Source organism: Anomaloglossus baeobatrachus, chromosome 1 (assembly GCF_048569485.1).
Source record: "Anomaloglossus baeobatrachus isolate aAnoBae1 chromosome 1, aAnoBae1.hap1, whole genome shotgun sequence".
Taxonomy (NCBI): Eukaryota; Metazoa; Chordata; class Amphibia; order Anura; family Aromobatidae; genus Anomaloglossus; species Anomaloglossus baeobatrachus.
Genome location: NC_134353.1, coordinates 654,181,800 through 654,208,394, shown reverse-complemented (window position 1 = coordinate 654,208,394; position 26,595 = coordinate 654,181,800). Strand labels below are relative to the sequence as shown.

The following is a 26,595-nucleotide window of genomic DNA, read 5'->3' as shown; positions in this document are numbered from 1 at the left end:
AATGAATTGAGTAGGAGTTAACATGATCAACCACTGTTACAATAACACGAGGATGAGAACTCCAGTTCTTGGGATCTGCTAGGGATCCAAAAAATCAGGATCTATCGGAAGGGAGATAACATCCATACGTTAGGATAACCCTCACAGTTCTTTTTTCCAAAAGGCTGCATCGTTTCATAGTACAACAGAGGAGTTACGAAAGCTTGTCTCCATTGCATACAGGTCACCTCACTGGTCCCTATTAACCTGTGGATTTTCCTATGATTTCACCAGTCACTATACAGCATGTGAGATCCAGAATAAATATACCACAGACTGGGCTCACTTGGCATTTTTCAAGCAGCATGTGAATGGAGTTTTCCCGCTGTACTGTTTGTTGCAGAATCCACAAGAGAATGTGTCCAAACCAAGCCTTCAGCCTCCATTACACAACACACAATGCTACTGCTTCCCCGGTGTCTTAAGGTCCAGTCACACTAAACAACTTACCAGCGATCCCAACAACGATAGGGATCGCTGGTAAGTTGCTAGGAGGTTGCTGGTGAGATGTCACACTGCGACGCTCCAGCGATCCCACCAGCAACCTGACCTGGCAGGGATCGCTGGAGCGTCGCTACACGAGTTGCTGGTGAGCTCACCAGCAACCAGTGACCAGCCCCCAGCGCCGCGTGGAAGATGCTGCGCTTGGTAACTAAGGTAAATATCGGGTAACCAACCCGATATTTACCTTGGTTACCAGCTCACGCAGCTACACGTGCAGAGAGCAGGGAGCAGCGCACACTGAGCGCTGGCTCCCTGCTCTCCTAATACAGCACACATCGGGTTAATTACCCGATGTGTACGGCAGCTACATGTGCACAGAGCAGGGAGCAGCGCACACTGCTTAGCGCTAGCTCCCTGCTCTCCTAGTACAGCACACATCGGGTTAATTACCCGATGTGTACTGCAGCTACACGTGCACAGAGCAGGGAGCAGCGCACAATGCTTAGCGCTGGCTCCTTGCTCTCCTAGCTACAGCACACATGGGGTTAATTACCCGATGTGTGCTGCAGCTAAATGTGCACAGAGCAGGGAGCAGCGCACACTGAGCGCTGGCTCCTTGCTCTCCTAGTTACAGCACACATCGGGTTAATTAACCCGACGTGTCCTGCAGCTACATGTGCACAGAGCAGGAGCCGGCACTGACAGTGAGAGCGGTGGAGGCTGGTATCGAAGGTAAATATCGGGTAACCAAGGACAGGGCTTCTTGGTTACCCGATGTTTACTGTGGTTACCAGCCTCCGCAGAAGCCGGCTCCTGCTGCCTGCACATTTAGTTGTTGCTGTCTCGCTGTCACACACAGCGATCTGTGCTTCACAGCGGGACAGCAACAACTAAAAAATGGCCCAGGACATTCAGCAACAACCAACGACCTCACAGCAGGGGCCAGGTTGTTGCTGGATGTCACACACAGCAACATCGCTAGCAACGTCACAAAAGTTGTTCGTTAGCAGCGATGTTGCTAGCGATGTTGCTTAGTGTGACGGGGCCTTTAGACAGCTCTTTGGTCTTAGCCATGGTGAAGAGGTTGGAGTGTGATTGATTGAATGTGTGCACAGGTGTCTTTTATACAGGTAAGGAGTAGAAACAGGTGCAATTAATACAGGTAATGAGGGCAGAGTAGGAGGGCATCATAAAGAAAAATAACAGGTCTGTAAGAGCCAAAAGTCTTGCTGGTTGGTAGGTGATCAAATACTTATTTCATGCAATAAAATGCAAATTAAATTATTTAAAAATCATACAATGTGGCTTTCTGGATATCTTTTTGTTATTTGGTCTGATACAGTTGAAGTGTACCGACAATAAAAATTACAGAACAAACTTGCAAAATTGGCAGTGTATCAAATACTTATTTTCTCCACTGCATGTATGTGTGTAAACCTGCCTGACTAAGGAGCCTTTGTGCTCTGAAAGCTTGCAAATATTTTTTTCCTGGTTAGCCAATAAAGGTATCGTACCTGGAATACTTTTGTCATTTGTGGGCATAAAAGTATTTACCGTATTTTTCGCTTTATAACACGCACCTGATTATAAGACGCACCTAGGTTTTGGAGGAGGAAAATGAAAAAAAAAAAATTGAGCCAAATAGTGTGCTTGAATATTTTAATAAAATTAAAATAACATTATTTTAACAATTTAGACTCAACAGGAGTCAATAGCAGCATTGTTGTATTATGGGGGACCTGTGGATGACGCACTATTATGGGGGACATGTGGATGACGCACTATTATGGGGGACCTGTGGATGACGCACTATTATAGGGGACATGTGGATGACGCACTGCTATGGGGAACCTGTGGATGACACTGCTGTGGGGGATCTGTGGATAATGCACTGCTATGGGGGACCTGTGGATGGCGCACTATTATGAGGGACCTGTGGATGACACTGCTGTGGGGGATCTGTGGATAACGCACTGCTATGGGGGACCTGTGGATGGCGCACTATTATGGGGGACATGTGGATGACGCACTGCTATGGGGAACCTGTGGATGACACTGCTGTGGGGGATCTGTGGATAACGCACTGCTATGGGGGACCTGTGGATGGCGCACTATTATGGGGGACATGTGGATGACTCACTATTATGAGGGACCTGTGGATGACACTGCTGTGGGGGATCTGTGGATAACGCACTGCTATGGGGGACCTGTGGATGGCGCACTATTATGGGGGACATGTGGATGACGCACTGCTATGGGGAACCTGTGGATGACACTGCTGTGGGGGATCTGTGGATAACGCACTGCTATGGGGGACCTGTGGATGGCGCACTATTATGGGGGACATGTGGATGACTCACTATTATGAGGGACCTGTGGATGACACTGCTGTGGGGGATCTGTGGATAACGCACTGCTATGGGGGACCTGTGGATGGCGCACTATTATGGGGGACATGTGGATGACTCACTATTATGGGGGATCTGTGGATGACGCACTATTATGGGGACCTGTGGATGATGCACTGTTATGTGGGATCCGTGGATGACACGGCTATGGGGGACCTGCATGATGCACTTTTATGGGGATCTGGGACTACCACCCCCCTCATCCTTAGGAATACACCCAAGTACTGTATACCATACATGGCTGTATTCTGAAAGATGAGGGGGGTTGTAGTTACATTTACACTTTGGCCACTACATTAGTCCCTCCCTGGAGTGTTTACAATAAAGGACTACAGCCCCCATCATCCTTCAGAATACACCGATTGATACAGTATATTCTGAAGGCTGATGATGGGGGTTGTGTTCCCCTTCAGTGTTTTTTGCTCACCTATTAGGACCCTTCGTTCAACTGACAACACTTTGTCAGGCTCAGATCACTGATTGGTGGAGGCAGCTCTGCAGAAGTTGTCTCCACCAATCAGCATCCAGCCCTAGCGAGGAGAGGGAGAATCGTTCTTCTCTCTCTCCTCTTTCTTATGATAGTCTCCGTCTGCTGCGGAGATCTAAAATGCAGCCCGCGCATGCGCAGATCGCGATCTTCGAGAGCCGCGATCTCTATCTGCGCCTGCGTAGCCTCCGACGCGATGGACTTCAGGAAAATGGCTACGGAAGGCAGCGCATGCGCAGATGGAGATCTCGCTTCTCTGAGGTCTCCATCTGCGCCTGCGTCACCTCCGCCATTTTCCTGAAGTCGCGTTGGAGGCAGCGCAGGCGCAGATAAAGATTTCGGCTATGGCGGCCGCCACCGCAGCGATTGCCGGGGGATCCATGGCGGCTGCCACCGCAGCCGATTGCCGGGGGATCCATGGCGGCTGCCACCGCAGCCGATTGCCGCAGGATCCATGGCGGCCGCCACCGCAGCGATTGCAGGGGATCCATGGCGACCGCCACCAGAGCCGATTGCTGGGGGATCCATGGCTGCCGCCACCACAGCCGATTGTCGCGGGATCCATGGCGGCCGCCTCCGCTCCAGCGGCAGCACCAGCACCAGCCTCTTGTGACTCACTCCACCGCTGCATCACTGCCCGGTAAGTTACATTCACTTTGTAAGACGCACCCCTATTTTCCCCACAATTTTGGGGTAAAAAAAGTGCGTCTTATAAAGCGAAAAATACGGTACATTGATTTTACTGGCTAACAAGGTAACACAATATCATTTTGTACTATACATCTCATATATATATATATATTATTATATATATATACATACATATATATATATATATATATATATATACATATATATACACACACACACCATATTCAGCAAGGCTGAACCGTGTTTGATGCCTGCATCAGTCAGATGAATAGTGCAGAACAAATGCTGCTCTGTTGATGCAGGTACCAGAAGGTAATCTTCTGCCATATTGAAATAAAGAGCTACATTTGCAGTTTCCCACCACTGACGTCTCAGCAGCAGGTATCACATACAGCTGAGCCCTCTTTGTGTCCGTTGTGCTCTGCCTACACAGTGTATAGCTGAGGGAAGGACTGTTGATCTCAGCTGGAAACCAGGTAACAGATCAATTAAGTAAAAAAAAAAAAAAACAACACGCGTGCAGCCAGAAGGTAATATTGGGTAACAGACTACAGTAGAAACTCATACACTGCACAGAAGAACAATGAATTCTCAAAGTACAATACACTGGTCAGTGCTGGAGGCATAGCTGGGCTATACTGTAAAGGCCCCGTCACACACAGAGATAAATCTTTGGCAGATCTGTGGTTGCAGTGAAATCATGGACATATTGTTCCATTTGTACACAGCCACAAACCTGCCACTGATTGTCCACAATTTCACTGCAACCACAGACCTGCCGCAGATTTATCTGTGTGTGTGACAGGGCCTTAAGAGGCTGAGAGAGACTGCACTGCACATAATAGACCAGTAACTGGAGAGTTAATGGCAGTGTGATGGCAACTGGAGGGACAAGGTAGGAGGGTGAAAACTAGGCATAATTAATGATTATAGTGGCATAAATAACTATATATGTAAATTAATATAAAAATAACTTGCGAAATTGCAATAATCTATTAACTTGAGGGGTATGACTTCATGAAGACCACATTATTTAACATTTTTGTTTTCTGAAAGGACAAGTATACTTTCATTTGAGGGGAAAGGTGGAAATGTATGGTGAAATAGTGCAGAGTGGGAAGTTAAAAGACCCCCCAATACATACGATACAAAACACATGGTGGCCCGAGTGCCCACCAGCAGAGGCCCCTAATATGATCCTGATCTTAGAAGAGATACATACACAGGTTCTGTGACTCATAATTTCCATCATTTGGTTTGTGTATTTACAGTCAGTTCCCCCTCTCTTCACACCATATAAGTGCATGCCCAGTCTCCCAGATTAACATGCTCCCCTTGTGTGAAAGCTACCTGATGGATTCTGAAATAATAGATTGAGGCCCGAACAAGGCCAGGACAGTGGTCTTCTCGTTCTTCCACAGTTTACCCATCACACTACCAAATTTTGTATAAATTTACTACGCACAACACAGAGGAGGCGGTTGATTTCAGATTCTCAATTGAACTATAGAAATTATATTTCAATACAAATTGAATCAGTCGCAGCTCAAAAAGAGCAATTTTTATTTTTACACTCAAAGAACTTTCCCCCCACCTCTCCTCTAACTCTCTCTTTGACAACCCACAGTCCGGCTTCCGTCCACATCATTCCACTGAAACTGCCCTGACCAAAATCACAAATGACTTACTGCCAAAGCTAACAACCACTTCTCTATACTCCTACTTCTAGACCTATCCTCAGCCTTTAACACTGTCGACCACTCCCTGCTACTACAGATCCTCTCTTCCCTTGGTGTCAGAGACCTCGCCCTCTCTTGGATCTTTTCATACCTCTCCAACCGCACTTTTAGTTTCTCCCACTCCTGCACAACTTCTTCATCCCGCCCTCTCTGTTGGCGTCCCTCAAGGCTCTGTCCTGGGACCCTTACTCTTTTCCATCTATACATTTGGCCTGGGACAACTCAAAGTCTCATGGCTTCCAGTACCACCTATATGCCGATGACACTCAGATCTACCTCTCTGGTCCAGATGTCACTTCTCTGCTGTCCAGAATCCCAGAGTGCCTATCGGCTATATCTTCCTTCTTTTCCTCTCGCTTCCTAAAGCTCAATGTGTCCAAAACTGAACTGATCATCTTTCCTCCATCTCACCTACACGCTCTACTTGATCTACCTATTACAATAAATACCATCACGCTCTCCCCAGCACCCAAAGTTCAGTGCCTCGGAGTGACCTTTGACTCTGCCTTGTCCTTCATACCACACATCCAATCCCTCACCACCTCCTGCCGTCTTCAACTCAAAAATATTTCCAGAATCTGCCCTTTCCTCAATTCTCAATCTACAAAAATGCTAGTGCATGCTCTCATAATCTCCCGCCTCGACTACTGCAACATCCTCCTCTGTGGTCTCCCTGCTTACACGCTCGCCCCTCTCCAGTCCATCCTTAATTCTGCTGCCCGAATGATCCACCTCTCTCCTCAATAACACCCCGCTTCTCCTCTCTGCAAATCCCTCCATTGGCTCCCAATCTTCCATCGTATCCAATTCAAACTACTAACACTAACCTACAAAGCCATTCATAATCTGTCTCCTCCGTATATCTCTGAACTAAGCTCTCGCTACACTCAAAAACTTAATCTCCGGTCCTCCCAAGAGCTCCTTCTCTCCTCCTCTCTCATTCGCTCCTCATGCAATCGACTCCAAGACTTCTCCCGAGTATCCCCAGTCTCCTGGAACACGCTGCCTCAACACGTCAGACAATCTACCACACTTGCAAACTTCAAACGGAACTTGAAAACTCATCTGCTCAGAAATGCCTATAACCTTCAATGACCCCACTGCCCCACCACTGTATGGAGCTGCCGCCCCACCACTGTGTGGAGCTGCCACCCCACCACCGTGCGGAGCTGTCGCCCAACCTACACCCCACCTATTGTCTCCTCCCCAAAATCCTTTAGAATGTAAGCCCGCAAGGGCAGGGCCCTCTTCCCTCTGTACTAGTCTGTCTATTGAAACTTGTATATGTATTCTGTATGTAACCCCCTTCTCATGTAGAGCACCATGGAATCAATGGTGCTCTAATAATAATAATAATAATAATAATAATAATAATAAAAATAATAAAAAATAATAATAAAATAGAAAATCCAACTTTGCATCATTTATTCACTAATGAAATTGTAAATCTTTAAGTGAATACTTGTTTGTAATGTTGAATCAAGAGCAACGGAAAGAACATTTTTGTGGGCCAAGTCAATATTTCAGTCAGCCATATGTGAATTCTCTCTCCTACACAGATGACGCTTGGAATGACTAGAGAGACGGTTACAGTCATATGAAAAAGTTTGAGCACCCCTATTAATGTTAACCTTTTTTCTTTATAACAATTTTGTTTTTTGCAACAGCTATTTCAGTTTCATATATCTAATAACTGATGGACTGAGTAATATTTCTGGATTGAAATGAGGTTTATTGAACTAACAGAAAATGTGCAATCTGCATTTAAACAAAATTTGACCGGTGCAAAAGTATGGGCACCTCAACATAAAAGTGACATTAATATTTTGTAGATCCTCCTTTTGCAAAAATATCAGCCTCTAGTCGCTTCCTGTAGCTTTTAATGAGTTCCTGGATCCTGGATGAAGGTATATTTGACCATTCCTGTTTACAAAACAATTCCAGTTCAGTTAAGTTTGATGGTCGCCGAGCATGGACAGCACGCTTCAAATCATCCCACAGATGTTCAATGATATTCAGGTCTGGGGACTGGGATGGCCATTCCAGAACATTGTAATTGTTCCTCTGCATGAATTGCTGAGTAGATTTGGAGAGGTATTTTGGATCATTGTCTTGCTGAAATATCCATCCCCTGCGTAACTTCAACTTTGTCACTGATTCTTGCACATTATTATCAAGAATCTGCTGATACTGAGTTGAATCCATGCGACCCTCAACTTTAACAAGATTCCCGGTGCCGGCATTGGCCACACAGCCCCAAAGCATGATGGAACCTCCACCAAATTTTACTGTGAGCAGCAAGTGCTTTTCTTGGAATGCCGTGTTTTTTTGCCTCCATGCATAACGCCTTTTTGTATGACCAAACAACTCAATCTTTGTTTCATCAGTCCACAGGACCTTCTTCCAAAATGTAACTGGCATGTCCAAATGTGCTTTTGCATACCTCAGGCGACTCTGTTTGTGGCGTGCTTGCAGAAACGGCTTCTTTCGCATCACTCTCCCATACAGCTTCTCCTTGTGCAAAGTGCGCTGTATTGTTGACCGATGCACATTGACACCATCTGAAGCAAGATGATGCTGCAGGTCTTTGGAGGTGCTCTGTGGATTGTCCTTGACTGTTCTCACCATTCTTCTTCTCTGCCTTTCTGATATTTTTCTTGGCCTGCCACTTCTGGGCGTAACAAGAACTGTACCTGTGTTCTTCCATTTCCTTACTATGTTCTTCACAGTGGAAACTGACAGTTGAAATCTCTGAGACAACTTTTTGTATCCTTCCCCTGAACAACTATGTTGAATAATCTTTGTTTTCAGATCATTTGAGAGTTGTTTTGAGGAGCCCATGATGCCACTCTTCATAGGAGATTCAAATAGGAGAACAACTTGCAAGTGGCCACCTTAAATACCTTTTCTCATGATTGGATACACCTGCCTATGAAGTTCAAAGCTCAATGAGGTTACAAAACCAATTTAGTGCTTTAGTAAGTCAGTAAAAAGTAGTTAGCAGTGTTCAAATCAAGAAATTGATAAGGGTGCCCATACTTTTGCACCGGTCAAATTTTGTTTAAATGCGGATTGCACATTTTCTGTTAGTACAATAAACCATATTTCAATCCAGAAATATTACCATAGTCCATCAGTTATTAGATATATGAAACTGAAATAGCTGTTGCAAAAATCCAAATTGTTATAAAGAAAAAAGGTTAACATTAATAGGGGTGCCCAAACTTTATCATATGACTGTATGTACGGCACTTTTCTGGTCCTTTCGTTTCCCTTGACCATATTCTATAATACAAGTAGAAGTGTCAAAAATATAACTATTTGTGAACCCAAGCTACATTTAATGGCAGCAGCAGAACAAATAAGTATGACTAGGAATAAAGTATTGCCTAATAAATGGCTTTAAAAGGGACTGTCAGCAGATTTCTGCAATGTAATCTGAAGACAGCAAGGGTTAAAACAGAGAATTCAGCCCTATGTCTCTAATCTCAGTCTTTTTTTGTTTACCTGCCTTATTAGTTTAAGCCTCTTATCTATAGCATTAGTGGGTTTCAGCAGCATTTTAATTGTAGTCAGACCTCCACCCCTTCTTTGATTAGCAGCTTCTGTCTATGGAAATGTACATTCAAAGCCTGGTGTAGGCATAGACCACTCTCCCAGCACTGCTACATGCAAAATCTTTCACTGTGAGAATGGCTGCACCCAGTAAAATAAGTGATACATCGTTATATTCAAAATCTCTTTGCCTACATTATGCTGCTTTCAGATGAGGTAGCAAAAACCTGCTGACAGATTCCCTTTAAGAAAATTCTCTCAGCAGGAGTTCTCACACCAAACTATTTATGTATGTATGTAACTCTTCCAAAGACAAGATCACCATTGAATTACAAATGAGGCTAAAGATCTACTGTAGATCTGAAGCCTCGTGCCACTCCAGCCCTATTACCTACCCTGCTCTACCTCCTTCTGTTTGACTGACAGCCAACTTAAATGCCCTACTTTCATGATAAAATATCACTGTAGAGTCAACTTTTTACACCAATTTCGCTCGTAAGCCAAATATCCCTAACAATTTGTGAGTAGTATAGTTTTGATTACTTTCCACAAGCAAAAGATCTGAGAAAAATCATGCTGATATTCTATTTATATTACACACACACACACATACACAAAATGATTTTTCTCACATCTCTTGTTGTTTGATAAAAAAAGAAATATCATGTAACAGTATGCCATTTCAAATAGATTAGTGAGCCAGTCCTAATAAAAAGACAAGTTCGAACACAAAAGTTAGCGCATATTAAAGTGAACCTGTCATGTTGAATATGGTATCTGATCTGCACGTAGGAGGATGTTATACACCAGGAGGAGCTGATCAGATGGACATACATTTATATGGGAAACGTTTTAGTAAATCTTGCATTTCATTCATTGAAATCCCTGCCGTTTGTATGTGTGTGAGTCCGGTGTGTGGTTCTACTAGTGATTGACAGTCTTTCCTGTATGACTGTGCTTGTAGATATAACGGTCAATCACTGAATACGACCACCCACTGACTCATTAAAAAAAAAAACAGGGATTTAATAAATTAAATAAGTTATACTAAATTGTTTCCCATAAAATATACCAATAGGTCCAGAAATATTTGGACAGTGACCGAATCTCCACGATTTGGACTCTGCACGCCACTATTTTTTGTTCAAAATGAAATAACTGCGATGCAATTGAAGTGGAGACTTTCAGGTTTAATTGACCCCTTCACCACCCGGATATCTACCTTATTTTTCCCTCCCTTTCTTCCAAGAATCATAATTTTTATTCTTTTAGGTTAATATAGCCATATGAGGGCTTGTTTTTTGCAGGGCAAGTTGTACTTTTGTAGGGCGAGTTGTACTTTTGCATGACACCATTAATTCTGCCCCATATTGTACTGGAAAACAGCAAAAAAAACATCCAAGTGCGGTGAAATTGCAAAAAAGTGTAGCTCCAGTATTGTTTCTTGGGTGTTTTTATTTACCGTGTTCACTATATGGTAAAACAAACTTGGCAATATTCTCCAGGTCAGAACAAGTTCGTAGATAATAAACATTTATAGTTTTACTTTTATCCAAGTGGTGAAAAATAATTCAGTAATTTGTCCCTCAAAAAATGTTCTGCTTTTGTTGCTATTTTCTGAGACCCGTAGCATTCTCATTTTTCAGGATCCGAGGTTGTGTGATGACTAATTTTTTGCATCTTGAGCTGATGTTTTTAATTATACAATTTTTGGGTAGATGTGCGGTTTTGATCACCTGTTACTGCACTTTATTGCAATGTTGCAGCGACCAAAACAATGTAATTCTGGGGTTTTGATTTTTTTTCTTGCTACACCCTTTACCGATCAGATTAATTTATTTTATATTTTGACAGATCGGGCATTTCTGAAAGCAGTGATACCACATGTGAATTTTTTTAATTGTTTTATATTTAATGTGGCAAAAAAAAGGGGGGGGGGTGATTTGAATTTTTTTTTGTCGTCTTTACACTGTTTCTCATTTTTACTAGTCTCCTTAGGGGACTTGAAGCTCATACACTTCGATCGCTTTGGCTGTTCAGACCAATGTTTCAGCACTGCTCTGAACAGCAGAAATAGTGATCTCCTGTGAACGTCACCTCTCAGCCGGCATTCATAGGAACTACTACGTCATGACAGTGACAGGGATCATAAACTGACCCCTGGCTGTCATGACAACCCATCAGCACCCAGTGATCACATTACAGGGCTGCTGTTGGGGGCAGGGAATGGCGTGTCGCCAGCTGTAGCGTGTTAAATCTCACTGTCAGATGGACAGTGGGATTTAGCTAGTTGACAGGCGCGGGTGGATCAGATCAGCTAACGTGCTGGGTTACATGCAGGTTTGCCGTGAGAGCCCAAATTAAAGGAACACAAAAGAACTATGACATACCAGTATGTCAATAGGTTGTGAAGGGGTTAAAGGAGTTGAAAAAAAAATATCTTGTGAAAAGTTTAGGAATTGTAACCATTTTGCTACAAAGCTGCCTCATTTCAGGGGATCAAAAGTCATTGGACAAATTTAATTTCAGCTCATTTTGAATACTTTGTAGAGAATTCTTTGCAGGCAATCACTGCCTGAAGTCTGAAGCCACGGACGTCAGCAAATGCTGGATTTCCTCCCTTGTGATGCTTTGCCAGGCCCTTACTGCAGCTGACTTCAGTTGTTGCTTGTTTGTGGGCCTTTCTGCCTTAATTTGTGTCTTATGCATGTGAAATTCATGCTCGGGGTTGAGATTTGGTTATTGACTCAGCCATTGCGGAATATTCCACTTCTTTACCTTAAAGAAATGAATTGCTGATGGGGGCGTGTCCAGGATGCTGAGCTGAGTGGACGTGGGGAAGAGGAGCTCCTGTTGACCCTCAGCTAAATCAGCACTTATCATAAGCATAAACCTACTCACCGGCTCTCAGGATGGGACCACGGAGGATTAAACCATCGCAGCAGGCATCGGTGGCCCCCCCGCTGCACACCACGGCGCTGGATACTTTCTTGGGCCTGGAACAGGGTCCAGGGGAGGCCCGGACGCCATCTTTCCAGGAACATGGAGGGGAAATGGAGGCACTGGCCCGGCCTGCTAAGCAGCAAGAGAAGGAGGAGTGGGTGAGCGGGGACACAGGGGGGAGTGGAGGAATCCCTGCAGCAGATCCAACAGGGGATGCCTTGGCTCAGCAGCCCTGCACTGCATCGGATCCTCAGGCACAGCAGCAGCAGGCCCAGGAGCACATAGTGGCTGTGGGAGATAAGGTGGAGGTCGGGGGGCAGCCCTCCCCACTGCCGGGAGAAGGGACTGCAGCTACAGCTGGTAATATCAGGGAACAGAGCAGCCTGCTTCCCCCCTCTGGGCCTCGGTGTGGAGATCAACTTCCCCAGCTTCCCCAGCACCAGACTAAAACTCCAGTGTCTATTACTGCAGGTGCTCACCTTAAAGGGCCAGACACCTTCTATAAGGACATGCATGATTTCATAAGTAAACTTCCTTCTAAAGAGGACTTTCAATGCCTCATACATGAGGTTAAAGCAACTTGCAGGTCAGAAATAGCTGAAGTGAGGAGAGATTTGCAGCAATTGTCTGGCAGAATTGAATCCCTGGAGGAAGAGCATGACATCACCAGATCCCATGTATCAGAATTACACAAACTGGCAACATCGCAACAAAAAATTATGGAGGATATGCAGTCTCACATAGAGGATCTCGACAACAGAGGACGCCGTTGCAATGTCCGTGTGAGGGGGGTCCCAGAGTCAGATGGGCCCGAGGACACAAACTCCATACTACAATCCATCTTTAATGAAGTGTTGGACGCTCCCCCTTCTAACATCATCAAGCTGGACAGGGCACACAGGGCTTTACAGCCGAAGAATTTATCCACCCAACCCCGGGACATCATTTGTTGCATCCACGACTTCTCCACCAAAGAACTGATCATGGCTAAGGCTAGAATGAGGCGCACGGTATCTGTGTTCAATGGCAAGGAAATCCAGCTTTTCCCGGATCTTTCTCGCATCACACTCCAGAAAAGGCGGCACCTCAAACCCCTCCTCACGAGCCTGAAGGAGCACCAGGTTCCATACCGCTGGGGTTACCCGTTTGCACTAACAGCGCGCAGAGGGGGTAAATCGGCGACCCTTCGCACTCCAGCAGATACCACTCTGTTCTGTGAAGCACTGGACATTACAGCGGTCTGTATCCCAGATTGGGACTTGCAAAGGTTGGAAGGTCCGCCCCCTCCCGTGTGGTCCAAGGTGAGGGGTGGAGGGCGTGGGGCTTTGGGGGGGAGAGGAGGTAGGGGCCGCGGGTCGCTCCCCTCCCCGGCTCGGCGTTGAGGACACTCCTTAACCTGGTTGGTGCCTATTTCTTATACCCTCTGAGTTCCAGTGGCTGAGCATGCTTTGTGATACTGTGACTCTCTCTACAGCAAGCCTCTGACTGTCCATTGTGTCATCTGCGGCCCTCTGGGTCTGTTGAGCTGCATAAGGGGGGGGGGGGGCTGTAGCCACAATGATGCCGTGGGGGGTAGGGGGGTTGGCGGGAGCCCGGTCCCCTTACTTGGAGTTAGTGGTTGAGGTTTTTTGTTTTTTTTTTCTCCTCCCTTGTTTCCTTTAGGCACGGGCCCGTGCCCACTGGACTGACCCCCGTGGGAGGGCTACTGGGGAGTGAGGTGGGTGGCTCTCTCAGCCCAGACGGGTTGGGGAACCTCCCTCTAGGTCTCTCACTTCCGGGTTTACCCCCCGGGAATCTATGCCTAAGGTTTATGCATTTTGGTTAATGTTCTTAATTCATGTTCATTTCTATGTTTGTCCTTGTCTTCCCCCCTCCCCGATATTTTTTCCTTATGTGTCCTTTCAGGTACCACCCCTTCTAGAGTCCCTGGGAGCTGCGGCCCTTTGTCGTATGGACCGTCTCCTCTGGCCGGCTTCACAGGGGAAGTCATGCCCCCGACGGTATAGGTGTGCCATTAGCTTTTTCTTACTTCTAAGTTTTAGATATGACCCGCATTATCTCTCTTAACGTAAAAGGTCTGAATTCACCCCGTAAGAGGAAATTGCTGCTACAGGAACTGAAAACATCAGGTGCAGACATAGCCTTTATCCAAGAAACACATTTTGTGGAATCAAACACTTTCAAATTTGCGTCCCACCGCTTTCCCATCCATTACTCGGCTTACTCGGGCTCCAAGAGGGGGGGAGTTGCTATTTTAATATCCTCCAGTTGTCCTCTACAAATTACGGGTTCTCACTGCGATCCAGAGGGTATATATGTGATTCTGGAGGGCCAACTGGGGGATCCCCGCACATACTGGCCAACATTTATGCACCTAACGAAGGGCAGATACGCTTTCTTAAGAAAATACTCGATCTGATAGGCGGACTGGCACCGGCCTCTACGGTGTTGGGGGAGACTTTAACATCCCCTTTTCGGAGGTGCCGACAGACTCTCTGTGGGTGGACACCCTCCATCGGGTGCTTTGAAAATTTGTCCCGGGACTTTCGTAGGCTCATTAGATCAGGCGCTTTATACGACGCTTGGAGGGTGGACCACCCGGGAGAGAAGGCCTTTTCCTTCTACTCGCATCCGCATCAGACGCACACCAGAATAGACTATTTTTTCATTGACTCACAGCTGCTGGGGCGTCTTGGGCGGGTGGAGATGGGATCCATTACGTGGTCAGACCATTCCCCACTCACAATGGACTTCAAGAAAGATGGTCCTCGACCTAGGCCTCAGCATTGGCGCCTTAATGAATCTCTGATCAAAAATCCGACACTAGGGCCTTTTTAAATAAGCAACTGGTCGAATTCTTTCAGTTGAACACGGGCACGGTCACGTCGCCGGCAACACTCTGGGAAGCTCACAAGGCAGTGATGAGGGGACTATGCATTAGAGAGGGCGCCAGGGCTAAAAAGAATGCACAAGTCAGCGGGACTCTATAACGGCCCATCTTAAGCTACAGGAGGGGAGACTGGCGGCTGCCCCATCACTGACTATTCTTAGGAGAGTCATCAGCCTTAGGAAAAGTTGAGAGACTTGGCAATTGGCAGAGCAGAAAAATTGCTAACCTTTTCCAAACAAAGATACTATGAAAGGAGTAATAAGGCTCATACCTTACTCCCCAGGCAGCTTAAGGAGCGCGCTACATCCTCATGCCTCAGGCTCTGCGCGACGAAAAGGGCACTATCCACTATCACCCCGCTTCAATAGCTGACATTTTTTTCAATTACTACAGCAAGCTTTATAACCTTCCGGTTCCCCCGCGCATGGCTTCGCGCGGGGCTGGGGCACTTGGGGACTATTTTTCGGCCCTTGAGCTCCCTTCACTGCCTTGCGGAGCAGCCGCGGCTTTGAATGAAGAGATTACTACAGAGGAACTGGAGCAAGTTCTGGAAGCCCTGCCTGGCGGGAAGTCACCGGGCCCGGACGGCTTTACTTATTTTTATTACAAGGTGTTGCGGCGGAGCTCCTCCCACACATGGCCGCCTTGTTTAACTCTTTCCTTCAGGGTGACCCTATCCCTCCATCCATGCTACACTCCCATTTAATCCTCCTGCCCAAGCCACCCAGGGACCCATTGGACTGTGCTAATTATAGACCAATAGCCCTTTTGAACTCCGATTTGAAGATGTTCACCAAGCTCTTGGCGGCCAGGCTTAATCGATGGTTGCCCCAACTCGTGTATAAAGACCAGGTGGGTTTTGTCCCTTGCCGTCAGGGGGTGACAACACCAGGAAGGTCATAGACCTGGTGGATGTGGCAAATCGGACGAAGCAACAGGCGTTGGTGTTGAGTCTAGATGCAGAGAAGGCTTTTGACCGCCTTGCGTGGCCTTTTCTCTTCAAGACACTGGAGGTCTTTGGGATCTCGGGTGGCTTTATGCGGGCCTTGAAGTCCCTGTATAGCGCTCCTACGGCCTCTATCAAACTCCCCCTCCACATCTCTAAGCCTTTTCTCATCTCCAATGGCACCAGGCAGGGGTGCCCCCTGTCCCCCCTCCTTTTTGTGCTATGCATAGAGCCCCTCGCGGCCTCGGTCAGGAGCAACCCAGACATCTCGGGGTTCCTGGTCAGGAATAAACCGTTTAAAATCTCGCTTTTTGCCGACGATGTGCTCATTACACTTACTAACATTCATGTGTCCCTTCCAATTTTAATGTGCACCTTGGGTAGGTACGGGAGCCTTTCGGGTATAAGATCAACTCTAGCAAAACGGAGGCAATGCCCTTGAATCTCGACCCCGGTGGCCCTGGATTACCTGCGTTTGAATTTTAAGTTTCGTTGGAAGACAGATGCGGTCAAGTACCTGGGGGTTAACCTCACATCTACTTATGATTCCCTCTATAACCTTAACTTCCCCCCCCTTTTCCGAGAGCTGAGAAATCTTTTGAGCCTGTGGTTGCCCCTCCCTCTTTCGTGGATGGGGCGCATTGCGGCGGTTAAAATGAGCTTGCTCCCAAAATTATTATATTTCTTTGAAACCCTCCCAGTTAAGGTACCAATAAAGGAGCTGAAGTCCCTTCAGGCGGCTATCCTTAGATTTATTTGGTGTAACAAACGTCATAGGGTGGCCAGGGAGGTGTTGATGGCTCGGAGAAACAGGGGGGGGCTTTCTGTCCCGGACATCCTAAAATACTATTGGGCGGCCCATCTTAGGAGGATACCCTGTTGGGTGTCCCTTTGGGCATACAACAGGTGGACTGAGATTGAAAAACTTTGGCTGGCGCCTATACATCCAAACACGCTCCGGTGGCCCCCGGCCCGGTGTGATTCGCCCCCCCCTCTTCTTGGACCGATGCAGTTTACTAGGGACCTCTGGGCATTTTGCATTAGAAGATTTCCTTTGGCATCCCCCTGCTCCCCTCTGGTGTCCTTCATATACCAACCCTTGCTCCCAAGCAGTCTGGAGTCGGACATGGTGCACTCCTGGCTCAAGGCAGGTCTATTCAGATTTGCAGACATTATAGATGGAAGTACAATGCAGATCCATTCCTTTGAGTACCTTAGAGATAAATTCTCTCTCTCTAATCGAGAGTTTTTCCAATATCTGCAGATCAGAGACTTGGCTGGCTCCTTGTTTGGCAGGCAGGGCCTCGATTCCACAGATTTTGAGAAAATTTGCAGAAGGGGCACTGATACTAAGGGACTATTTCGTAAATTTACATTTTGCTTTCTGAGTCACGGGAGGGGCCCGAGGGGTCTTTTCCATACATGCGGAAATGGGAGTCTCTATTGGGAAGGCGGATACTTCCTCAGGAATGGGCAGCAATCTGGGGAAACGCTGCCAAGACGTCAATATGCACACTATATAAGGAAAATATCTATAAAATTTTGCTATTTTGGTACCACACTCCAGATTTCCTTCATGGCATAGACCCCTCCATACCGGCTTGTTGCTGGAGATGCGGGGGAAGCAGGGGCACCATTCTGCACATATTCTGGTCCTGTCCAGGGATAGTCCCCTTCTGGAGCGGGTTAGAGGGTTGATCCATAAAGTACTATATATAGAGGTTGATCTTGATCCCCTGATCTATGTTCTGGGTCTTGGGAATGGGGGATTGGGAAAAACGGCCTCTAAGCTTTTGTCCCACATCCTTACGGCGGCCAGATGCTTAATTGCAAAGAATTGGAGGCAGCCAGGGACACCCTCACTCCAGAGCCTCAAGTATAGATTACTGGACGTTAGACGCATGGAACATCTCACGGCACTATTGCATGACACAGTTGACCGTTTCCAGGCCGTGTGGGCACCATGGGACTACTTTGCGGGACAGGAGGATCTGTGAGACTGAGGCCTATGGGTCCTATGGAAGGAGCATGGACTCTTCCCTCTTCCCTCCTATTTCTCCTCTCCCCTCCTAACCCTCCTCACCTGTCCTGTCACTGTTTGTCTAGGTTCGATAAGAATTCTGAATTTTATGTTTTATTTTATGTATGAAAAACGTAAATTGAAAATCTCAATAAAAATTCAAAGTTTAAAAAAAAAGAAATGAATTGCTTTTGCAGTATGTTTTGGGTCATCTATATTGTGAAGCGCTGTCCAATCAATCTTACTGCACTTGAATCTGAGCAGAATGTATAGTCCTGTACACTTCAGAATTCATCCGGTTGCTTCTGTTTTTAGTCACATCATCAATAAACACTAGTGCCCCAGTGCCATTGGAAGCCATTCATACTCATGCCATCACACTGCCTCCACCATGATTTACAGAGCATGTGATTTAGATTATAAGACGTTCCAAGCCTTCTTCATACTTTCTTCTTCCCATCACTCTGGTACAGGTTGATGTTCATTTCATCTATCTAAAGAAAGCTTTGCTAAAAAATATCTAAAAAGCCAGTCCACTTTTGGAAACATCTAATCTGGCCTTTATCTAAGGCTGATTAATGGTTTGCATCTTGCAGTGAACCCTCTGTATTTGCTCTAATGAAGTCTTCTCTTTATGGTAGACTTGGATACTTAAATATCTTTGATGTTGTGAAGAGGTTATTCTTTCCCATGGAAAGGAGTCTGCAATCATCCATCACTGTTGTCTTCCGTGGACAGCCAGGCCTTTTTCAGTTCCCAAGGGGGCATTTTGAACTTTTTGGATTTTTTTCTCATATTTTTAAATATATTTTTTTTTACATTATTTATTGACTTCACTACCGCCATAGGGCACTTTATTCCTGCACTGTCTGATCGTTTCTCCTGCGTGCTTCAGCATCCCTCTGAACAGCAGAAATGCTGATCTCCTGTGAATGCTAGCGCTCTGCCAGCATTCACAGGAAGGGAGTCATGACAGTGACAGGGGTCCTCATCTGACCCCACACTGTCATGGCAGCACAGTGGCATCTCGTGATAGTATCATGGGAGTGCCAATGAAGGCGGGGAACAGCGCGATCCCTGCTGGCACGTGTTAGATTGCACTCAGAGTTTGACAGTGTAATCTGAGGGGTTAACAGGTTCAGGTGGAACGGAGATCCACTCGCATCTGTTAGCTGCACACGTCTGCTAATCAGATCAGCAGACAAGTGCTGGGAATAATGTGGACTTGCCGCACAAGCCCACATTAAAAGGGACAGACAAGGCCAAGGACGTAAATATACACATCCTTGATTATGAAGGGGTTAAAGAGCTTTTGAGATAATTTTACAATTACTATTGGTCCCTTGAAAAAGAGGCAGCTACATATTAAAGAGCTGGAATTCCTAAAATCTTACTTCAATTAGGATATGAATACCCCCAAATTAAAGCTGAGAGTCTGCACTTTAAGCCCATATTGATATTATAACTGGATCTTGACTATGGTTTGGAAAGAGACCTTTCCAAAGATCTTTTTACACCTAGGCCTGCGACTGGAACACGGGGGCATCCGCTACGTCTTGAGGAAAGAAGGTTTAATCATAATCACAGACGAGGATTCTTTACTGTACGAGCAGTGAGACTATGGAACTCTCTGCCGCATGATGTTGTAATGAGTGATTCACTACTAACATTTAAGCAGAGCCTGGATGCCTTTCTTGAAAAATTTAATATTACCAGTTATGTATATTAGATTTTATGACAGGGTATTGATCCAGGGAACTAGTCTGATTGCCGGATGTGGAGTCAGGAAGGAAATTTTTTCCCCATTGGAACTTGTTTGCCACATTGGGGTTTTTTTGCCTTCCTCTGGATCAACATGTTAGGCTACGGGTTGAACTAGATGGACTTAGGCGGGCTTTGCACACTACGACATCGCAGCCCGATGCTGCGATGCCGAGTGCGATAGTGCCCGCCCCCGTCGCAGCAGCGATATGTGGTGATAGCTGGCGTAGCGAAAGTTATCGCTACGCCAGCTTCACACACACACTCACCTGCCGTGCGACGTCCCTGTGGCCGGCGACCCGCCTCCTTGTTAAGGGGGCGGGTCGTGCGGCGTCACTGCGACGTCACACGGCAGGCGGCCAATCAGAGCGGAGGGGCGGAGATGAGCAGGATGTCAACATCCTGCCCACCTCCTTCCTTCCGCATATCCTACGGAAGCCGCAGTGAGGCCGGTAGGAGACGTTCCTCGCTCCTGCGACTTCACACACAGCGATGTGTGCAGCCGCAGGAGCGAGGAACAACATCGGACCGTCGTGTCAGCGTAATCATGGATTACGCCGACGCTGCACCGATGATACGATTACGACGCTTTTGCGCTCGTTAATCGTATCATCCAGCCTTTACACACTGCGATGTCGCATGCGATGCCGGAAGTGCGTCATTTTCAATTTGACCCCACCGACATCGCACCTGCGATGTCGCAGTGTGCAAAGTGCCCCTTAGAGTCTCCCTTCAACCTTAAAAACTATGATACTATGATAAGCAGCTAAAATGGCAAAACTTGTGTCAATGTCCAAATATTTCTGGCCCTTACGGTATATCATTCAGCACAGATTCTCTTTACCAAGTTGTGGACTATATGTACAATGTGACTGGTTCCCTTTAAATAAAATTAAAAATAATGGTAGTTACTATGTTAATCCTTTGAGATATTCATAGAAACATTTTCATGCAAATTAATTCAGACCTTACTAAAAATGTAACCTGTTTTCATACCCAATGTCTAAATGTACTACAATACTGCTGGTGCGTGACAGGCGGTTACTGTTTAACACAAGCAAGAGCAGTTTATCTGGAAACACTCATAATTACGTGTGAGATAATCCACAAGACACGATGAGGTGTGAAACAAGAACCTCAGCTGTATTCCTTAAGAGGAGGCAGGAATCTTGACAAGTTAGGCATTTTTTTTTTAAAGCTTTCACATAAATCCATTCACCAGAGCTGCAGGATAAACATGGTCCGTTATACAGTACACACACACCTTTGTCAGGAACCAAGAAATTCAGTCTCACCATTGTGTCTATGTCGGAAAAAGTCCTAGGACTTTTTGGTTTTTACCATCCCCTTCTGCACCAGGCAGCGGTAGAACTCCTGGATGTACGTGTAAACACATTTCCAGTCCGGTTCTCGCATGCGGACCATATCCTCTGCGTCTAGCAACTGCGGACAGTCAGCGTGCTTCCTAGGGGTGAACGGACGAGAAGAGGTGGAAAGGTAGAAGGGGGACCAGTGAACACAGCCAAGTGGAGGGAGAGAAGGAAAAAGAAGAGACAAGAGACATTCATGAGTGGTTTAAACATTCTGGTGCCATTAACATGAACATACCCATGCTGTGCGTGTCCAAGAATGGAGGTGCATGGTTGGGGAGAGCAAAAGAAAATAACAAATTCAATGAGGTTACAATCAGACCTAGGACAATGACATGGGGTGTGACTATAGCTGGTGGAGAGGTGGTAAAATGGGGAAACAGTCCCTGTGAGGTGCAAGAAGCCAAAGAGTTAAGACGTGACACAGATTCTTGTACTGAATCTGTGTATTTGCAGCACGAGTGGTGTATTTGTGTACTTGGTGGTTGTACAGGACATGTGTGCAACTGGAGAAACCATCTCAATGCAACCCTAGAAGCTGCATTGGAAGAAACCTTCCCAACATTATGTGGCAAGGAAGGAGTTAACTATTCTCCACTTTAGGTGGAGCGCTGTTCCATCATGGACCAGAGTATTCAGGTCATAATATATCTTTCCCCATTTCTGGAGTTCAATCAGAAGACACATTTAGTAAATCCGTGTAGTCAGTCGCATTTCTTTGGAAATGAAGCCAAGTACACAGATGCCTTTACTAGTCAGCTACTTGAAATTTGGGACTTTACCCAAGGGAGCCATATAAAATTTATGAAGTCTGATAAAGGAAGCACTCCTGTATCTATTTGGCACGTCATATTTCTCCTTACTAGGCTACAAGAAGATTGCTGGTCGCAGATTAGCCCTATATGGCTGCGACGGACTACAAGACACAAGACTTGAGTGATTGGAAGAATAGCTAGTTTGGCCGTTATCTTTGTCATCCATTTATCTACTTTATATTCTCACAGGAGCATTTGCTGTAGGAGAAAAACATGGTATTTTCAAGGACTCTGGGCTCATTAGGATGTTCAGGTCTTTTCAAGTCTATATATGATGCCACATTGAACCTTAAAGGGAATCTACCAGCAGGATTTGCTACCCCATCTGAGAGCTGCATGATGTTGGGGTAGAAACCCAGATTCTAGTGATGTATCACTTTCTGGGCTGCATGCTATCTTTTTGATAAAATCAGTGTTTTATCTCCTGCAAATCTAGCAGTTCTCTGAATACTGAGCTCTGTATAACCCCGCCCACACCACTGATTGGTAGCTTTATGCTAATCAGTGGTGAGATTGGGATCGAAGCTCATGAATTTTGAGGACTACCAGGCAGCAAGTTTACTAGTCCTCTAGTGATAATGTGCTGATGATAAATCAGTGATTTTATCAAAGCTACAGACAGCAGCCAGGTAATTGCTGTAATCAGTGCCTTTGTCCCCATCTCAGATTAAGTGGCAAAAATCTGATGATAGATTCCCTTTAATGAGGTGCAACCCTGGACACTATGCAAAAAGGCCATGTCTCACTAAGTGACATCGCTAGCGACATCGCTGCTGAGTAACGGTTTTGGTGACGCAACAGCGATCTTGCTAGCAATGTCGCTGTGTGTGACATCAAGCAATGACCTGACCCCTGCTGTGAGGTCGCCGGTCGTTGCTGAATGTCCTGGACCATTTTCTTCAAAGGCGATGTCCTGTTGGGCAGGACGCATCGCTGTGTTTGACACTGTGTGACAGGGTCCCAATGACAGCAGAGATCGATATACAGGTGCTACTGCGACCTGTATCGTTACTGAGTCGTTGGTAAGGTCTGACTGTGTGACATCTCACTAGCGACCTACCAGCGATCCTTATCAGGTCGCATCGTTTTCGGGATCGCTGGTAAGTCGCTAAATGTGACGGGGGCTTAAGGCTAATTCAGATTGAAGGAACTCAATCTTGCATATAGTAAGATCTATCAAAACAGATTTACCCACTTTTTAAAGGGATCTTTCACTTTTAGGAAAGTGGCCCGCAACCATCAGACAGAAGTGCCCCTGAGCTGAATGAATGGCTGCAGTGTTAATGTGAGCAGTCGATGGACGTGACATTATTGCTGCAGCCAGAACACAGACCGGAGTATCTGCAGGGCGCCACCACTGGACCGAGGGAGGGAGTGAACAATTTAAGTACTAGCTGAACAGTATGGGTCCACCTTTCTAAATGTGGAAAACGCTGGTAGGAAATGCACTATCACTACGTATTCAGACAAACATGAGCTTGTCCAAGTTTCCTTAAGAATATTCATATACATCAAAATCATTCATGATTCAAATGACATGTTAGCACGATACAAATGGAGTGTAACACAGTAAGCATGCAGAATAAGCCATAACACCAAGCAGAGGATCAGCGGTGCTGACATGTGAGAACATGGATGGATAGGACACCACTACACCTACTCTTCACCACCCCACAGAACGGACTACCTTCCCCACATTAATGTCAAATCCAATGCAATAGTGGAACTACTCCAGAAGTCATTGAAGTGAAGACAAAAGGGAAGCATAATATTTAGATGCATTTTCTGTACAAACAGCCACAAAACTAGAATAAAAAAGCGTAAAAAAGCAGGTTAATCAGGATCATTAAGAGCGTTGGATCAATCAATACATTGGGGTGGGGGGGGATAGAAGAAAATGTTACAGCCCAAAATAAAAAAATATATAAAAGGAAAAGGAAGGAAAAGCTTCTCATTGCAGATTGCAATTAAAACAAATTGTAGCTCTAATTACAAGCTGCTGTACTGGCATCAGCATGAAAAGGTATATGCAACGTCTGCAGCTCTGCACAATGCTCCATGATTGGCACTTGACCGCCAATCCAGCACACCCAGTGATCCATCTCTAGGAGCGATCATGTTAGCCTAAGGATATACTGACAGATATTGATGCAAGTTTTTCTGGCTGGGTTTTTTATACATTTTTGTGTCATTTAAGTGAGTAGTCAAATAATTTTGCCTTAAATGTCATATTGCTGCTTTGTTTTTTACACTTAAAAACAACAGCACCATGTGCACTGTAGGTGTGATGTCCCACTGGAATAAAAAAATACCGTATTTTTCGGATTATAAGATGCACTTTTCCTCCCAAAACATTGGGAGGAAAATGAGGGGTGCGTCTTAAAATCCGAATTTACCGGGAGGTGGAGAATTGGCGCGGGGAGGGGGGGGCGCTGTCTGTGCGGGGTGGCAGACTGGATGTGCAGGCTGCGAAAGCTCCGGTGGCTGTGTGGCGGGAGTCCCAGATGCTCTGGCTTCGAATGATGGCGCCCGGAGTCAGCGCATGCGCAGATGGAACGCTCAGCTGAGAGCTCCATCTGCACACACGCCGCTCCGGGCGCCATTTCTTTGAAAGCCCAAACTGCCGACAGAGCATCTTGGGATACCCGCTGGACTAGCCTGCTCCGCACAGCTACCACAGCTTCCACTACCAGCACAGCTTCCGCTGACAGCACAGACCACACCGCTGACAGCACAGACCCCACTAGCACCGCCCCTGCATCCTGTGACTCCACTCCACCACCTCCGGTAAGAAAACACTGGAGCAGAAGACTGACTATTTTTTTTTATCTCTACCTCTGAACCTTGCACTGAAAGATCCAATGTGAATCCATTTTCTTGGATTTTTATACTGTATATACAGGTGTGGAATATCATTTATTCTGTAAGAATGATGCTTCATAAAAGAGCAGCAGTACTGATAATACTGGGCTACTCTACGCACTGGTACTCAATGTGGTACAAGCAGAGGAAGTACACAATTCTATATATCTGTGCAGATAAGTGCATACGTTGCATACTCTTTTCTGTGCATTATATGAACATGCCTTCAGCCACTACATACGATAGATTTGGCTTGTAGAAAAAAGTACATAAGCAGTCTTATGACCAGAGAGGGCAATAAAAACGGAACAAACATTCTCATAAAACAAGCACGTGCATTACTAAAGCTTTATTTTACTGAACTATAGAGGAAGAAAGACATTTTAGGAACCACCCTGCACCTTCCCCAAGTCTTATATGTATTTTGTTATGTGTATACAAGAGTTAAACTTTAAGACACCAATAATAGTCAGATAAAATGGAGAAGAAGACCATGAATTCAATACGTACTCTGCAGCAGAGAATGCCAAGTCAAAGTTCTGTCTCCTGTTCTGTGGACTGAGCTGGTTGTAGTCAAATGCCTCAGGGAAGAAATTGTGGACCAAGGCACAAAATGCCATCCCGTCACTCCAGCTGGAGGAAAAGTTGTTGATGTCCACATGCTGGAAAGGAATATAGGGATAGTCAGACATGAAACCACCAACCATCCTGACGTGGAGCACAGGGCACGCACGCTTAGGCCCAAACTGTTCAGTCTGAGAGAATTTGGACAGTAATTTTCATACAACCTCTGCACAATGGATTGAAAAGTCTATTCCAAACAGAGACATTCAAGGTTTAGCCCCGAAGACACTCGAGTATTAAAGGTGCTTTACACGTTGCGACATCGCTAGCGATTGCTAGCGATGTCGAGCGCGATAGCACCCGCCCCCGTCGTTCCAGCGATATGTGGTGATCGCTGCCGTAGCAAACATTATCGCTACGGCAGCGTCACACGCACATACCTGGTCAGCGATGTCGCTGTGACCGTTGAACAATCCCTCCTTCAAGGGGGAGGTGCATTTGGCGTCATAGCGACGTCACTAAGCGACCGGCCAATAGAAGCGGAGGGGCGGAGATGAGCGGGACGTCCACCTCCTTCCTTCCGCATTGCCGGTGGACGCAGGTAATGAGATGTTCGTCGTTCCTGCGGTGTCACACATAGCGATGTGTGATGCCATGGGAACGACGAACAACATCGTACCGGTGGCAGCAGCGATATTAAGGAAATGAGCGACGTGTCAACGATCACAGTTTTGGAACGATTTTGCGATCGTTGATCGTCGCTCATTATTGTTACACGCTGCGATGTCGCTACCGGCGCCGGATGTGCGTCACTAAAGACGTGACCCCGACGATATATCGGTAGCGATGTCGCAGTGTGTAAAGCACCCTTTAGAGTAGGGTCCCATCTAAACGTGCTCTCCTTGTTGCCAGCAGATAGGCGCATACATTTTAAATATATGACTTATTATTGCGACACATATAGAAATGTGAGGTTTTTAAAGCGCATTTTGATCAGTATACAGACTGCAGTAACATTGTATTTACGCCTGCATCTCAGTTATGGCATATTTCCAGATGTATATGTGTTACTATAGCAAGCGCACACCATTCCAACTTGGT

The 26,595-nt window shown here is 46.0% G+C and overlaps 1 protein-coding gene across 2 annotated transcripts in view; it reads right to left on the bottom strand.

The window, feature by feature from the left end:
• Positions 1-26,595, bottom strand: part of SMTN (smoothelin) — a 189,049-nt gene that overhangs the window by 2,583 nt on the left and 159,871 nt on the right. Inside the window, exons 18-19 of one of the 2 annotated variants that reach the window (XM_075319948.1) lie at positions 25,441-25,592; positions 21,179-21,348 (exon numbers count right to left, since the gene is read on the bottom strand). In XM_075319948.1, coding sequence (XP_075176063.1) covers positions 21,204-21,348; positions 25,441-25,592 — 297 coding nt within the window. In that variant the 3' untranslated portion in view covers positions 21,179-21,203. The remainder of the gene's footprint in view (positions 1-21,178; positions 21,349-25,440; positions 25,593-26,595) is intronic. The other variant, XM_075319947.1, reaches the window with a different exon arrangement.